This window comes from Culex quinquefasciatus, chromosome 2 (assembly GCF_015732765.1).
Source record: "Culex quinquefasciatus strain JHB chromosome 2, VPISU_Cqui_1.0_pri_paternal, whole genome shotgun sequence".
Lineage (NCBI taxonomy): Eukaryota > Metazoa > Arthropoda > Insecta > Diptera > Culicidae > Culex > Culex quinquefasciatus.
The window spans coordinates 169,910,973-169,927,175 of record NC_051862.1 but is presented as its reverse complement, the minus strand read 5'-3'; the positions used below and the strand labels follow the sequence as shown (position 1 = coordinate 169,927,175).

General features: G+C 37.5%; 1 protein-coding gene across 1 annotated transcript in view; it reads right to left on the bottom strand.

Moving 5' to 3' along the window:
• LOC6031333 overlaps window positions 1-16,203 on the bottom strand; it is a 143,729-nt gene that overhangs the window by 6,108 nt on the left and 121,418 nt on the right. Inside the window, exon 5 of the mRNA XM_038253325.1 lies at window positions 1,250-2,159. Coding sequence (XP_038109253.1) covers window positions 1,250-2,159 — 910 coding nt within the window. The remainder of the gene's footprint in view (window positions 1-1,249; window positions 2,160-16,203) is intronic.

The following is a 16,203-nucleotide window of genomic DNA, read 5'->3' as shown; positions in this document are numbered from 1 at the left end:
ATGAAAAAGATAACGATTAAAGGTTGGAGAACATGTTTTTTTTTTATATTTCAACTCGCTGGGGACAACCAAATGGGCTGATATTTGGCATGAGAGTCCTTATGGGCTTATGGGTATCCTCTACAAGGGGAACCTCGGTTTGTCGTGATCTGAGATTTTTTTTTTTGTTTTGGTTGAAACACCCTAATATAGTCAAATAAATTAAAATAAGCAAGATAAATAAAAAATTAAAATTAAAGTTAAACAAATGTTGTTAAAAATGAACTACCTTATTAGGATGTAACAAAAATGACTTTTTGGCGGGCATTCAGGGGCTGGTTCTGGTGGGCGTACTGAGCCCAAATCCAAAAAAGAGCTTGATTGGACGTAACAGGAGCTGGCGCTCCGCCCTTCAATTTTGAATGGGATTTAACCGTAAAAATATTTTTTTTTTAAAAATGTCTGTTTTTGAGGCACATTGGCCACCAATGCGTTTACCAAAAACATCACTGGCCTGTAGGCCAGATCCTTGTGCATCTTTTTCGAAAAAATTACCCAACAAATTCAAATGGCGTCTCAGGCGAGGTGCGACGCATTTCTTTTTTGCTTGGGCCGATTTTTCGAAAAAAATGCCAAACTTTGAAGGCCTGTACCGAGCTCTAGGATGCTCCAAAATTCAATGTTATATATACCAAAACATGCGCAAGTATCTGGCCTACAGGCCAGTGATGTTTTTGGTAAACGCATTGGTGGTCAATGTTTGAGGCACACAACAGACATTTTTGAAAAAAAAAAAAATTTACGGTTAAATCCCATTTAAAATTGAAGGGCGGAGCGCCAGCTCCTGTTACGTCCAATCAAGCTCATATTTGGGATTTGGGCTCAGTACGCCCACCAGAACTAGTCCCTGAATGCCCGCCAAAAAGTCATTTTTGTTACACTCTACTACCTTATCCAGATTTTTAAGCGAAAATGGCGTTCGAATGATGAACGCCCGAAATGTCAAAATCACGCAGTGATACCAACATTACGACAAAAGTGTGCCATGGTATGGCAGCCATATTTTTTTTTCTAATGTTGGTGCTACTGCGCGATTTTGACATTTCGGACGTTCACCATTCGAACGCCATCTTCGCTTAAAAACCTGGATACGGCAAAAATATACAAACAATATAGGATAAAACTTTTGTGGAGCCGCATGGTCATTTTTAGTACATCTCGCTTCTCCATCACATTGAATCGATGATTAAATCGAAACATTCAAACTCACCCGGATAGTCCTGCGGTATTTTGTAGCCCTTCTTCCGGTTGCTGCCACTCTTCGAGTTGAACACGTGGTACACTTTGTAGTTGCGCATGTACCGATACAGCAGAAACAGCTCCCCGTTCGCGGGACTGCTGCACGTCGTCGAGCCTCCTTGGCCCTTCTTTTTCTTCTTCCGTTCGGACGTGCTGGTCGATTCCGCCGAACTGGACGAGGTCATGGTTTGGTCACCGGAGCTGCTGCTGCCGACGCCACTGTCCGAGGTGTACGAAACGCGAACCACCCGCGGCAGGGAGAACTTCTCGAGGAAGTGTTCCGCAAACAGGGGCTCCCCGGTGGAATCGTTGCTCAGCTTGGAGCCCTTGCTTTCCCCGGTCGAGCAGTCTCCGCCCCCGGAGGATAGCGAGTTGAGCTTGTAGCGCTGGCGTTGACGCAGAAGGGCGGCATTTTCGATTTCGTTTCGTCGCGCGAGTCGGGCGTTTTCGAATTCCGCCACCGAGAACATGTTGGCGCTGGTGTCGTGCGAGTTGAACCGTCTCAGCTTGGGTTTGTGCCCGTCCCGGCCGGACGAGGACACGATCGCTAGCGGGAGGTTCGTCTGCGAGTTGAACGTGGACGCTATCGAGTTGGTGCTCAGCAGGTTGGGGGGTGGACCCGGGGCGGCAGCGGCGGCCGCGTTGGCACTTCCGGTCAGGTTCATGTTATGGCCGATTTTCGCTAGGAAGAAGATGGGATTCTGCTTGAACGCTTTGGCGGCACCCTTTTTGGTCAGCTGCTGGGCCTGCTTTTGCTGCTGCTGGGGCGTCACCATCGGCATGTGCGGACTAGATTCGATCAGCCAGTTGGCCAGGTGGCGCTGCCGCTCGAACTCGACGCTGGCTCGCTGCATGTCGGCCAGCTTTAGGGCGTCGGCCATCTGTGGAGAATGAAAAATGAGGGGAATTGTTATTTAAAATTTTACAAAATTGCACAAATGGGTACATAAATTTGAGTCTGCTAATGTTTCGCATATGAAGCGACCGGGACTGTGGCCAATTAGGAACTGTGAAGAAAGTTAGACTTTTCCGTCGTTGCGTACGGCGGCATCGCCACCCACCAAGAGTATCAGTTAACTTTACTATCACTTTTCGCGCTGCCCCCCTGGTGAGTGCGCAGCGGCGTATGCACGGGTTATTTCAATTGATTTTAAAACTATTATGCTCTTTATTATTTATCTGTGGTGCGTTTTGGAAGAGATAAAAAGGTTATTTATAGTTAATTCTATGAAAAGTCATGAAATTGATGATATCTGGAAACCTAAAGAATTAATCGTAATGTTGGTAATGTTTGGAGGGGAGGAAATGTGGATAGGAGAAATGGAAGGTGGGAATGGGATAATATGGATATATCATTTGATCAATAGAATATTATATAAAATAAGGGAATAAAATCATCTATCAAATAATGATAGATAAAATGGATAGATCTCACCAAGTCAAGATTCAATAGCTCCAGCAGGGTTTGGACTTATCATCAAATGCCACTTGAATCGTAATTCTTCTAAGATTTCTGGACTTGAACAGGACTACAGTAAAGAAGCGGGCAGCAACAATCAAGGTTTCAGTTCTTCCAGCAGCAATCCTGGTACAGCTCGACCGGCAGCAAAGGCATAAGACGCCGCAAGTTGGTACTTCTCACCACACGATGCATTTAATCTGCTACTGCTGGCCGGATTGGTAGATTGGAACAGGAGCATGATGACCACTTCATAAAGTGCTCCAGCTGTTGCTGATCCTGCCTTCTTATTTGTGTAATCGTCACCCCCATGAAGAGCATCAAGCCAACGAGAAGTTGAATTCTGGGTTTTGATATTCCACTGACACTACCTCAACCGCTACCACCATTAAAATTGTACAGGAACTCCATTTTAAAAAATTGAAATCGAACGTTTAAAAAAAAATCAAATTCCAAAAAATATGACAGCGGAAAAATATACGTCTTTTCACGCTCCCAGATTACTTCGATCTCCAAAGAACTTGATTTTTTTATGTTGATAAATAAACTAGTTGAAAAGATTCTCGGATTATAACAAATTTAAAATTAGTTCAAAAAATTACAATTCATTCAGAACCACAAATAAACATGGTTTTAATTCAAATGATTGAATTCAAAACCGTAACATTTGGATCTTAGTTGAAATTTCCTTTAAGTTTTAATGAACTTAATCATACTTATTTAACTTAATTTCAAATAAATTTTAAAATTAAATTTAATTAAATTAAAATTCTAGAACCTCAAATAAACATGGTTTTAATTCAAATGATTGAATTCAAAACCGTAACATTTGGATCTTAGTTGAAATTTCCTTTAAGTTTTAATGAACTTAATCATACTTATTTAACTTAACTTCAAATAAATTTTAAAATTAAAATTTCGATTGTTTATCTGCAGTAAAATATGGTAAAATATGGTTCAAATTTTAAAAAGGAAGGAACTTTCAAATATCGATCCAGCGTTTTGGAACAAAAGTGAATTTCAAAGGTATTTTCGTTAAAAAAATGTACAACTCCCGAGCTTGACATGCTCAATAAATTCTACATAAATAGCTATATATCGTAGCATTCTTCTAGTTTCTGTATCTCAGTCACTCTTGATAATTCTTGCTACATTTGTTTTAGAAAAATCTCTAGAATGATCTTCACCAAGGTAGATACAAAGTAAATCCATGTACCTTAAATTCCAATATAAATTACATTTCCATTTTTTTTCTCGAGAATGTTGTAAAAATATTATCAGTAAACTTACACTGAATTAAAAAAAAAATACCAAATTCCAAAATTCTAGGAATTTTGCCTCCTTTCCTTATTAAGTAATCCAAAAAATCCGATTACTAAATAAGGAAAAGTGCCTAGAATTTAGGAATTTGGTACGTTTTTTATTTCAGTGTAATTTTCAAGCAATAACTTATTGTTATTAAAACTTTAATTCTCATGCTTCAAAAAAGAAGGAATTATCGTACAAAAATCAAAAATTGGGGATTTTAGGTAAGGAAAATAATTTCATTCATCAAAGATACATTTGTGAGTTTAATAAAAAAAACCGATTTAATATCACCTGAGGTGAAATAGAGCCTTTCTTACAAAATGATGAAACTCCGAGAAATATATTGGTGCAATTAATTTTTCTGAATCAAATGATACCACCCAGTGAGAATTTCACCTAAAGCTTCGAATCTTTTTAGGCTAAACCTCGAATGCCATTTTTTTCAATTGGGTACTAAAGGCCTATGTCAATTTTTATGTACAACGGTAAAAAACACGATTAAAAACCATTTCTGATCACTTTTTTTCATTTTAATGCAACATTTTTTTTGACTCGACAACATTTTTTCGATGGATCAACTATGGTCCCCTTGGAACGAGCTGTCAAGTAGGAGCTTTTCTGTCAAGAAGGATCGCGGGGTTAATTTTTCAAAATTGATTTAAAAATCCATTTTAAACTCTTTTTGGTCGTACAAAGGGTCATTGTACTCAGACAAATAAGCTTTATCGCTGTAAACAATAATATCAGCAATCTAAGCTTCATTTTAGGACCCAATTTTAGAGGTACATTATTTGTCGCTAGATATTTAAATTTTATTAAGAAAAACTTATTGGATTGACATTATTAGAAAAAAATAAAGGGTACCCAGTCTTTATTGTTATTCTATGATTAACTTAAAAAATATGTATCGCTATTGCACTTTGTCGATCAATTATGAAAAGCCAGAAAGGACACTTTCACGCGCAGCGTAAAAGCGCTGGTGTTGAAGCTTCGACTTGACTTGTCGAGCTTTCGAGCGAGAACGAGCCGGGACTTCGAATTTGATGTTCAGTTTATGATTGTGTATAAAACCAAAAAATTAATAGGAAAAAAATAGGGTAAAAGTAAGACGAAAAACACTAATATGGCTATATCTCTGGAAATACATTTTGGAAATGCTTCAAATTTTGGGCCCAAGCAGTTTATGGCGCATATTTTTGAATGGCTTTTTGTTTGAAACTGAATTCTTTTAATTTGATAGTGTTATCTGTAAAATAGTCCAAAAAATACCTCTAAAAATGTTTGACCACGTTTACTGCTCGAAAATTGTGAATCGAAAAATAAAATGTTCGTCTCCGACCCCACGGCTACAGATCTGAAATATAAAAATTCTGGGTTTTACGAGTGGTTTTCCAGTGATGGAAGACACAATTTTTTGAGAGCGGATACAGACATCGCTCATGTATTTCAGAAAAAGAGCTCTCAAAAATCGGACTTTGAGTTCCGGGTTTCGGGCCAAAATTCAATCGGAAGAGCGCATCTAAACCTTCAATTTAGTTATAGGATTTTTTTCCTGGGACGAATCCTCGCCGTGCACGATTTTTTAGAATTTATGAAAAAAGCGTTTTTCCAAAAGCAAACCTTAAACCTTTCTTTTGTAAGAAAGGCAAAACATTTTTATTTTTTCCGGGTTCAGGCGTTAATTTTAAGTAACATTTTTTTAATGAAGAACTTTAAAAAAACATTGAAAAATATTTGCAAGTGTAATTGAACGACTCTAGACGAACACCAAAAATAGAAACCAGTTTTTGTCTTAGATATGCACTGGAAAGAAGAACTCTTTTTTTAGACTTTGCCAATGTTTTTAAACGTGTCAAATTTTGGAGGCTTTGGCCAATATCTTCTTAACTTTGGATTAAGAAAAATGAATGCTGTTAAATAGCAATAAACTTAAAGAAAAATAATTAGAAGAAGACTTTTTGACAGTTAGTGATGTTTTTCGTATAATAAAAATAATATCTTGAAAGAAAAAAAAAGCTTAAATGGCAGAAGCGCTTTATAAAGTTTATTTTTCGAGTGTTTTTTTTTGTCATTTTCTCAGTAAAGAAGGCACAACAGATTGTCAAAGCTTCTTCAAGGGGGCATTCCTCCAAGCTACGTCTCTGAAACTTACTTTTCAATTTTTCAGTTTAGTTGCCACAGTCACTATACTAACTATACGGCGAATCTATTAATTACTTTTTCCTAATTACCCAAAACCGACTGTTTTGCAGTGTGTTCGCGAGTGTGTGTCGATGCACTCATTCATCGAGTATTTGATGATGGTGTTGATGAATCACACTCACCTCTTGAGCGAGCCCAAGTAGCGTTTGCTCAACAATTATGGGTGAAGCAATTAATGCAACACTGCAGCAACAAGTCATCAGCAATGTGCGATTTTTTTTCTTTCTGCGCACTTGTTCAATGAATGCTTGTTTGCATTATCATTAGGGGCGCCATAAAATCACTTAACGATGGACTCTTTTTTTTCGCTTCCATCAGGTGTTTGTTTCGGAACATATTGCGAGCAAATTTGAAAAAAAAAATGAGTGTAAGTGCTACCGCTGGTGTACTAAACAATCGTTACTAATTAGATGGCGCTATCATCATGGTGTTGGTGTGATTCCAGCGTGAAACGCATCCAAGTTTTGGGTTTATTTTCCGGCAAGGGGGGCCCACCGCTATTAGGCCAACAAAGTGAGTGGAACGAATTGTTGTGCACATGGACCCGGCGGTCATCGATAGGCGTGAAATTGACGTGAATGCAACAAGCGGCCACCACTAATCGCGGGGTGATCGATTACACTGCGTGTGTAAACGGTACCTTTAGAGCTACAATCAAAATGGTCAATTATAGAAGAATAATCGGGGGAAGGATAATCGGCCTTTGGCATCCAAATAAGGTAAAATTCATGATTTAAATTGGAGCTTTGAGTCATTTGTATTTCTGGGTCAATAAGCCCCTCAATCCATAAATTTAACTCGAGAAGTTACAAAAGAGTTGAACGATTGGTAAGCGACGAACCTTTTTTTTCTGACTTAATTATTTTGAGTCTAAAATTGGTTTGGGACCATCCATAAACCACGTGGACACTTTGGGGGTATGGTGATTGTCCACGCTCCATACAAAAAGTTTTTTTTTGTATGGACACTTGTCCACGAAGGGGGGGGGGGGGGGTTGAGATTTCCAAAAAAGTGTCCACGTATGAGAATAATTGTAATGAAAGGTGTTTAGGGTTTGATGCTAGTTTTATTACAAAAACAAGAAGATAAAAAATGACCCAAATCTCCGCGAAGCTCAAATCGCTACAGACAACATCTCCGACTTCAACTGTAACTGTATATATTACACAACGCATAACCCGAAGCACCTGTGGACTAATTTGTGTCGCGTAACCACGCTGTAAAACTCGCATAAATCTCCTTCGTCGCCATCGATCAATCGCATTACAATGGTCACATCACAACAAATCACATAACTTTCTCCTTGCTGCGTGACGAAGTGTGTTCGCGAAGATTCCTTTTTTGCGTGATATATTGACTGTAGCATGATTTGGGTATACATAGCAAATTAAAACGGTTCACATTTCATTCAAAGATAATTATTGAAAAAAGTGTTTTCAACGTGTTTAATTGACATTCAAAAATATCAAACTTTTTCAAAAAGAAGAAGGGGGATTTTTTCGTTATAAATTATTAGACTCATTAGACTCGCTTCTCCTAATATACTACGTCATTTGTTGATGGCACCAAAAAAATCTACAATATTTGCGAAAAGTTGCCCTAAAACCACAACAGCTCGAGGACGATTGAAAGGAAGTTAGAGACGTTGTTCGTGGAGGCGCCGTAAAACAATAAGACAAAGTTAAATACTTTTTATTATTCAGAAGGTGTGCGTGAAGGATGACGTGTTGCATTTTTAACACCCACTCAGGCACTCCCCCGTGAAGAGAAATGATGCCAACGATGATGATCTGGGTGATGAAGGAAGAAAACGCGTGACAGGTACAGTCCAGACTCGATTGTTGAGCTTAATTATGATCTCTTGACTACTCTAGAGTGATTTAGAATTTCTATCAAGGGTCCTGATTTTAGGTTCAAAGATCAGAAATCACTCACTCATCGCCGAGCGAATCTTTGCCGACTGGAGCTCGCAACCCGTCGCTAGCGAGCACGATACTCAGGCTGCCAGCGACTTGCTCAATCGCTTTTCCCAGCGACAGAAATACTTCGTGAATTTCTTTGCCCACTCCGTCCGTCGACCCGAGTAACACACGAATACGTTCAGAGAGGAGAGAATCTAACAACATACCAGCTCGGCGCTCTTTTGGCCTGCACTACCACAGTTTGCCATAAATATGTATTTGGCATGATGGAAATTGCTTGTAAATGTGTCTTTGATGTCGTGTTATCAACAAAATTGCAATTTATTTTTGATAACATCCCAAGTAACATTTTTCAACATGATAAATTTGACTAAGTCCAGTTTTTGTTTTGTTTTGCTGTAGAAACATAAAAATGACATTTTAGCAACAATACGTTGCAATGTTTATTTCGGCGACGTCGCTCCGTGCCATACTTTCATACACTTAGGAGCCCAGGGCGGCGAAGTCCTTGTAGATAAAAAGGAAGACACTAGTGGTTGGTACTAGCAATGGTGGCCGACAGCTATAAAGTCAACTTCGTTTACGTTGCAATGTTGCAAACGTTTCGAATTGAAAACAACTTTGCAACAATCCATTTCGTTTTGTAATCGAAACATATTGAAAACTTATTGGTTCCATTGTTGCAACATGTGACTTAGCCCGATTTGTGTGCTAAGAATAATATTGAAATCAAAAATCCTTAGATACAGTTCAGCCCAACCATTTGCCCTTTCATCAATGGTATCAGTGGTAGAGGCAAGGTGTGAAGATTTGAAGGTACCAGTCCAGAATCCCGACAGGGGTACTTTAGTTTTTTTGTTCAAATAGATTTTTTTTGTTTCGCGCAAATTAAACGACAACATAACGACAATCATGACAACACAACAAACTACTTTACCGACATATTTAGACAAACAAATTGTTTCTGAAACTTCGTCGTAACAAAGTTGAAACAAACGGCTAAATGTTTCCAACACAAAATTTTCGTGCGCATTTTAGGGCACCACGAGTGTTCTAACTATGTTGTGATAGCACTTTTTGGGAGTTACGAAATAGTTGCATTTAAGGATCAGCAACAAAAAATGTTACTTGGGATAGATTTTAAGCAGTTTAATAACTGAGTAAAACAAAGCCGATCGCAAACTATTTCGTCTTAACGACTGAGCGACATAATGCAATCGGTCTCTCTGAATCATTCGCTGTACTACAAGATTGAAGTGAGAGGAAGAGCAAATAGAGAGAATTCTGTAACGATTGGTGTGGAAGCGACAAACGGTAGGAAACTGTAAGAGCAGTTTTTTGTCGCTGTCAATTTGTGGTCGCGAGTGAATGAGTCGTTTTGGAGCAATCAGAACCCTTGATTTCAGCATAATAAATTTTCATTTTTATAACACACCTTCTATTGTAATTTTCTATATCCAAGATGGCGGTGATGAAATATTAAAATTTTTTTTTTTTAATTTAATAGCCATAATTCAAATTTGACTAAAATTTGGTCGCAGAACTCGAATTTGATATAAAAAGCAAGAAAAAAAAAAATACAAAACATTTTTTCTTTAATCATGATTCGATTATCCGAAGTTCCATACAAACCTTCGGATAATTGAAACTTCGGATAATCGAGTCTGGACTGTATTATAAAACATGCAACCAATCAAATTGCGCTGATGAAGAAATTCTGTCTATTATTGCGCAATTCTCACTAACTTGGACTTCGCACTAAATTATTGCTATCGATCGCACTATTGCGACTTGTCAAACTGGCTTGGGAAATTTTAATTTTCTCAAAAAATGATCAAAGCGAGCCGATGTTGCTCACCTGTCAATCGCAATTTTAAAGTGCGAATGTCCAGTTTGGTGGAAATTGCGACTGGAAATGTAAATAAACAAATGCTGGTTGCCTAGTTTTTGGAAATTTTGTTGTCAAAAGTGCGAGAGAAAAGTGCGGGCTAAATCCAAGTTACAGTGCAAGGATCAATATTAAAATAATATTAAGGCAATGTGATGCGCAAACCTTCAAAGTAGCAACATAACTGCAACTTATTTGTAGCATAACAGCTTAACAGCTTAACATATTATTTTATTATTTATGTTATATCACGAATGACCTTGAACGGCCATGGTCAACGACGACCAACTTTTTCAGATTTTTTTTTTTCGTAAGATCGCGTGATGGTTACAAGCAAACCCAAAAATATGTGATTGTCTGTTTTAAATTTTGTAAAATATTGTTACATTTTAAAAAATAACCCGGCAAAGTTATAAAATACACAAAATTTTAAAAAGAATTTTTTTCCAGATGAAAAATAACCCTTCTGATTTAATGTAGATTCGAAGAGAACATTAAATTTCCCATAAAATGAAATGCTCATTTTATGGGTTTGTACCCGTTGCCACAGTGAGAAAAAAGGACCCAAAAAATTACCGCAACATGATTTCGCGCAAACCATCGATTGCTATACACCAAAAGCTTCATTTTTGCACCAGGAACAATAATCCGATAAATAATCGCACTGCACGGACCGGTCACCGGAGTTCAGGCCACCGGAAGATCCGGATTTTTGGAAAAAGTGTCAGATTTATCCAATTGTGAACTGATAAGCTTTCTTCTACCATGAATAGTCACGAAAAACAATCCTAGAGTAATATTAAATACCATAGGACCCATCGGAACCGGTTCCACCGATCTCCGGTGGCCACATCCGGAACCGCATTAGGAAACAGCGTAAACTAGTCATGCGACGTATCAAACTTCTTGATTTTGGATGGAGAGTATCCTTAAAATGTAATTTTACCTCCGGTGACCGGTTCCCAGGTTCTCCGGTGGCCACATCCGAAGATCATTTTTGGCAAATTCCTGAAACCACTCTTGCGACATATCAAACTTCATGTTTTTTAAGAGAGGAGTGTATAACTCATGTCCCCATCCAAAATCAAGAAATTTGATACGTCGATTGGTTTGATAAAGTTAAACTAAAAAGTGACGAACTGTCACTTTTACACGGGACTCACACATACTATCAAACAAAACGTTTGGCAGTAAGTGTGAGCTCTGTGTAAAGAGAAACTAAAAAGTGACCCGGTTCGTTTGACAACAGTTGATGTCAAACCATCGGGGTTTCAGAGTACTTATATTCCATATTCCTTCATTTTAATAATAGAACAATCCACAAAAAATCGCATCTACTTTTGGTTGATTTCGAAGAATGATCATCATCTCTTGTAACGAAGGGTAAGTGGATTAGCTAATGTATGCAAAATGGCACTTGAACCACCCGTTTAACAGTAAACTGGCACAGAAAATAGGAACGGTTATGGCGCACATCCGACGAGCGTCTAGTGACTGTCGCTACAATCTGTCCCATACCTCAATAACTTGCCACTTGGTCGGTGCAAAAAATGCTATCCGAGAGTTCGTCTTAATTATCTCTCGTAGTGACACTCTGTCCAGTGACTGGGACAGTTAAGCTCAAGCCAAGGTGTTAGCTCTGATGGGGGCTTGACTAACTACCCTCGGACAATTGCGCGTAATTGGAGTATTTTACGGCCCTCTCGCTGCACCACATCTCCTGTGATGACTCTGCACAAGACAAAAACGGTCCATAACAGTTTGCACGTGCAGCAGCAGAGCAGATGCCTTTATGCAAATTTTGAGTACCACTTTTAGCTGCCCGTTAGAAGACAACTTGCACGTCCATAATTTTCCCTGCACTTACTCGTCATTTTGTCTCGCTAATGCCATTGATTTACGGTCGGATATTGAATAAACAGCTAATGGAGGAATGCAATGCACAAATGAATACGACTCCAATCAATCAAATGATATGCAATTGTGACTGAGAGGAATGAATGTGACTGCAGCAATCACTTGACGTTCTATGACTGATCGATAAATTAATCAAACAAGAATATTTTTTTTAATAGATGTGGCGCTTATATTTTTTTAAATATCAAGTAATAAGCAAAAAGTATGACTTACAATTGTTAGCAATTATATAGAACACCCTATCGCAAAGTTCGCAAAGCCATTAGTAACCTACAAAAGCCTCGATCACTCGTCAATGCGTCCATAAAAATCCGCGAACAGGTCAGCAGAAGGAAACACCTTGAACAATCAATCAAACCTGGTCTAATGCAGTGTACAACTGCTGTTCACAGCAGTCTGCTCGGTCAGTGCAGATCCAATAATGGATGGAAGAAATGCAGTAAAATTCCAACTCGGACAAAGGAATCTCCCGCGCGCTTTGAAATATTGAAAATAAATTCTTCACGTCGTAAAATCTGGGCGGATCGTAACGCAGCCGGTGATGGATGAAGGTAAACCGCTTGCTTGTAATAAACAGCTCCGGTATTATGTGATCGCGAATTTTATTGTTGCTAACTGTGCTGATTCAGAACGCGCTGGAATTAGAATTTTATTAGGATGCATTTACGGTGCTTGTTTTGGATGCACCGTATGCACAAGTTGGCAATAAAACTGGGATTTATTGCCTAATGTAGGTTTTTTTTACGGTTTGATGCACTGGATTGGCATTTAATGAGGAAACACTTGTTCTTGTTTTATGCTCTAAAAGTAAAATTAAAGTAAAACTGATTGTATTGGAAAAATTAAGGTATAAATCTGGACAACACAAGGAAAGAATTCCACGGCTTCAGTTTAATTTATAACTCAACTCGAGGTGAAAACTATAGTTGTTCGTTCCAACTACCATTTGACAACGCGGGTTATCTCGAATAGTTCCTTATTGCCAGCTGTCAAAAAGCTTATGCGCCCTTTTCAAATGTTGCTCCAGAAATTTACCTCTTTAAAGTATTTTCAACCGTTCATCAAACGCTCAACGTTTGTTCATCACCAGTGAGAGAGTCAATCTCACCTCAATGACATCATTTCTAGTAGCAATGCGCTGCAAAAGAAAAACAAACTTATTTAAAAACAACACCACAAGCCCCTTCATATTGCACATCACGTGCGCAATAACGTGCGCGATCAGATCATGATCATGCTCGCACACATAGAAATCATAACTTGAAGTTGAAGTCGCAGCTCAAAGTGTCGGCCAGGAAAAACAAAAACACAATCGACTCTCAAGCCTGCCAGCGCAGTGCTGCCATATATGTTGTTTTGGTGTATTTTTTCATTTTTCTGCCAGCATAGAGAGCGACAGCCTGAATGAACGATTATGCAAGCGACTCGAAGCGTTTGCCACCGCCGCGCCATAATCGCCCAGGCGCAGGCTCGAAAAACGCGTAAATATCGCATTAATGTCTTTCTTAATTACACATCCGTCACACTGTTGACCCTGCGCGCTTTACTTTACTTCGTGTTGTTGTTTAGTTGCCGGTTTTTGACCGACTGAACTGGACCGGGCTGGTCACACTAGTTTTAGACGCGAGCGGAATGCTAGTTTGGTGCGGTTATCGGGCATGGATTTGGCCGGGAGAAAATGCAAGAAGGTGTAGTGACTATTTGAGGTATGTGCCAAATGAATCTGACTGCAAAATGTTTCGTTAATGGTAAAGAGATTAGAAAAGGTGAATTTTGGAATGTTGAAAATTTGGTAGGTTGAATATTACCTATTTTTTTTGACTATATTACATAAAAAATGTGTAAAAATGTGAACCTGATGAATATTCATCAAAAACTGATGAAAATTCATCATTTTCTGGGGTAAAATTAATCATTTTTTTGCCACAAAATCTGTCAGCATTTCCTGATGAATATTACCATCATTTTTTTTCTGTGAAGTCGCATGTTCAGAAAGTATCAACATTTATGAGTAGGATGGTTCAAATTCAGGTACCCCCTAAAGTCAAAGATTGACCCATCACTAGGCTAAACTCCAAATTTGAGCTCGACCTGGACCATGGGAACCCCTCACTCAAAGTCGTTAAAGTTTTTATGGGGAAAAGCGTCAAAACGAATTGAGGTTTTCATTTTATTTCAATTAAATATTAATTAACCCTCTACTGCCCAAATTTTTTGTTCGAAAATATTTATTTTTCCCGTGTTCAGGAGGTCATTTTGAGCAACTTTTGTTCTACGAAAAACTTTACTTCTCTTGTTTTATGTTTTTCTTGTTTCATTTTTAGTATTTTAATTTGCATTTATCTTGTTTAGTTTATGTTTGTTTTTGGTAGTATTTGGCCTACTCTACCATCTAATATAATTACATTTCGCCTATCTAATTTTTCATGTTTTTACAGTCACTTTTTAAATTTTTGCATGTTTTTCACATTTTCTGCCATAGAATCGCACCATCATCATTTAAATTGCAAAAAAATGCGTAGAGGCATAGTCTGGGACACTACAAAAATTACTGCATACTTCTTTTTACTGAAAATATAGGAAATGTTAGTAAAAAACACAGCCAAAGTTGACCCCTAAAAAAATGACATTTTTAAAAACATTGGCAAAGTCACATAAAACAAGTTAAACTTCCAACCCTGAAATTTTCTAAAATTTTAAGAGTTCTGTTTTCCAATGCTTTTTAAATATCAAAAATCGGTTGGAAAATTGATTTTTGGCGATTTTTTAGATCGAAGCCCGTCTAAAGGCGGGGTTAGGTTGTAGAGGGTTAAATATCAATTAAATAACAATTTTTATTTTATATATTTAACTTATCTATTGTTGCTGATTGATTTCATATTATTTTGCTTTTTGTATTCTTAACGTTGTTAAGAGCGAGTTTTTCGCCAATGTGAAACAGGTCGTATTGAGTTGCTCCAATTTTGATGAAACTTTCAGCATTTCTGGAGTTTAAATATACTCCAGATTTGTTTGTCTATACATGAGATGAACCCATGCCAAATATGAGCCCTCTACGACAATGGGAAGTGGGGTAAAACTTAGAATTTTGAGGACCAATTCCAACTCTCTTAACTGCACCCGAAAGATCCTATGAAGCCCTTCAAAATGTTCCATAAACATCCAAGATTGGTTTGTTTATTTCTAATAGCTTTTACAAATTACTGTTAAAAGTTGATTTATAAGACATTAATATCTTTTTGCAACAGCCTCCAAAGCCTATGCTTTTATAGGTCAAAAGTTAGGGAATTTCATGGACTATGAGCCTATGGTATTAATTTTTTGGGCAATCGCTGTTTTTCTCATAGTTTTTTTTAATTTTTCTACAACAAACTTTTTACACCGTTAACTTGCCCTGTAGGCCAACAAGATGGCACTTTTTGGTCTCAATTTTGACATATTCGGAATCCTCGGGAAATTTCATGTTAGTTAGTTATAAATCTGATGTAGAAAATAAATAAATAAAACACTTTTGAAAAAAGTTAGATTTTGTTAAGGCCGATGCAAATATTTAAAAAAGTTTTTGTCCCTCGGCCCTGGCCAAGGTCAAGGGGGAAAAAAAAAAAATATAAAAATTTAAATAACAAGCCATAGTCTTCACATTTAAATAAAAAAGTGTTTTAAAATGCATTTTACACTAGTTCAGTTGTTTTGCAATCATTAGTTTTCAAAAATCTAAGATCTGACAAAAACAAAAATTGTATCGAAAAAAGATTTTGCATCGAAAATTTTCAAAAATCTTAAGATTTTTAATAAACCCAAACATGCTAAAAATGATTTTAAACGCAGGAGAATGTATTTTAATTTGATTTCAGTTGGTTACACTTGAATTTTCATTGAAATTTTGAAGTTTATTGTAAAATATTTTTTTGCCCCTGATTTTCGGGCCAATTTTGAAGGGGGTGACAAAAACTTTAAAAAATATTTGTACCAGCCTAACCCTGTGATCAATACGTCAAATGCTGTATCCAGTAGGCGAATACCTGTTTTACCCCTAATCCGACAACATTTTATAATTATTTTAATTCATTCTAATGGCATTTTTTTCAATCAAATTTCAATCAAAACTCCAACATCTCAAACTTACGTGGAATTTCCCTAATATTCCAAATATGTAAAAATTGAGACCAAAAAGTGCCATCACGTTGGCCTACAGGGCAAAAGTTAATGGAGCAATTCTCTGAGATTTC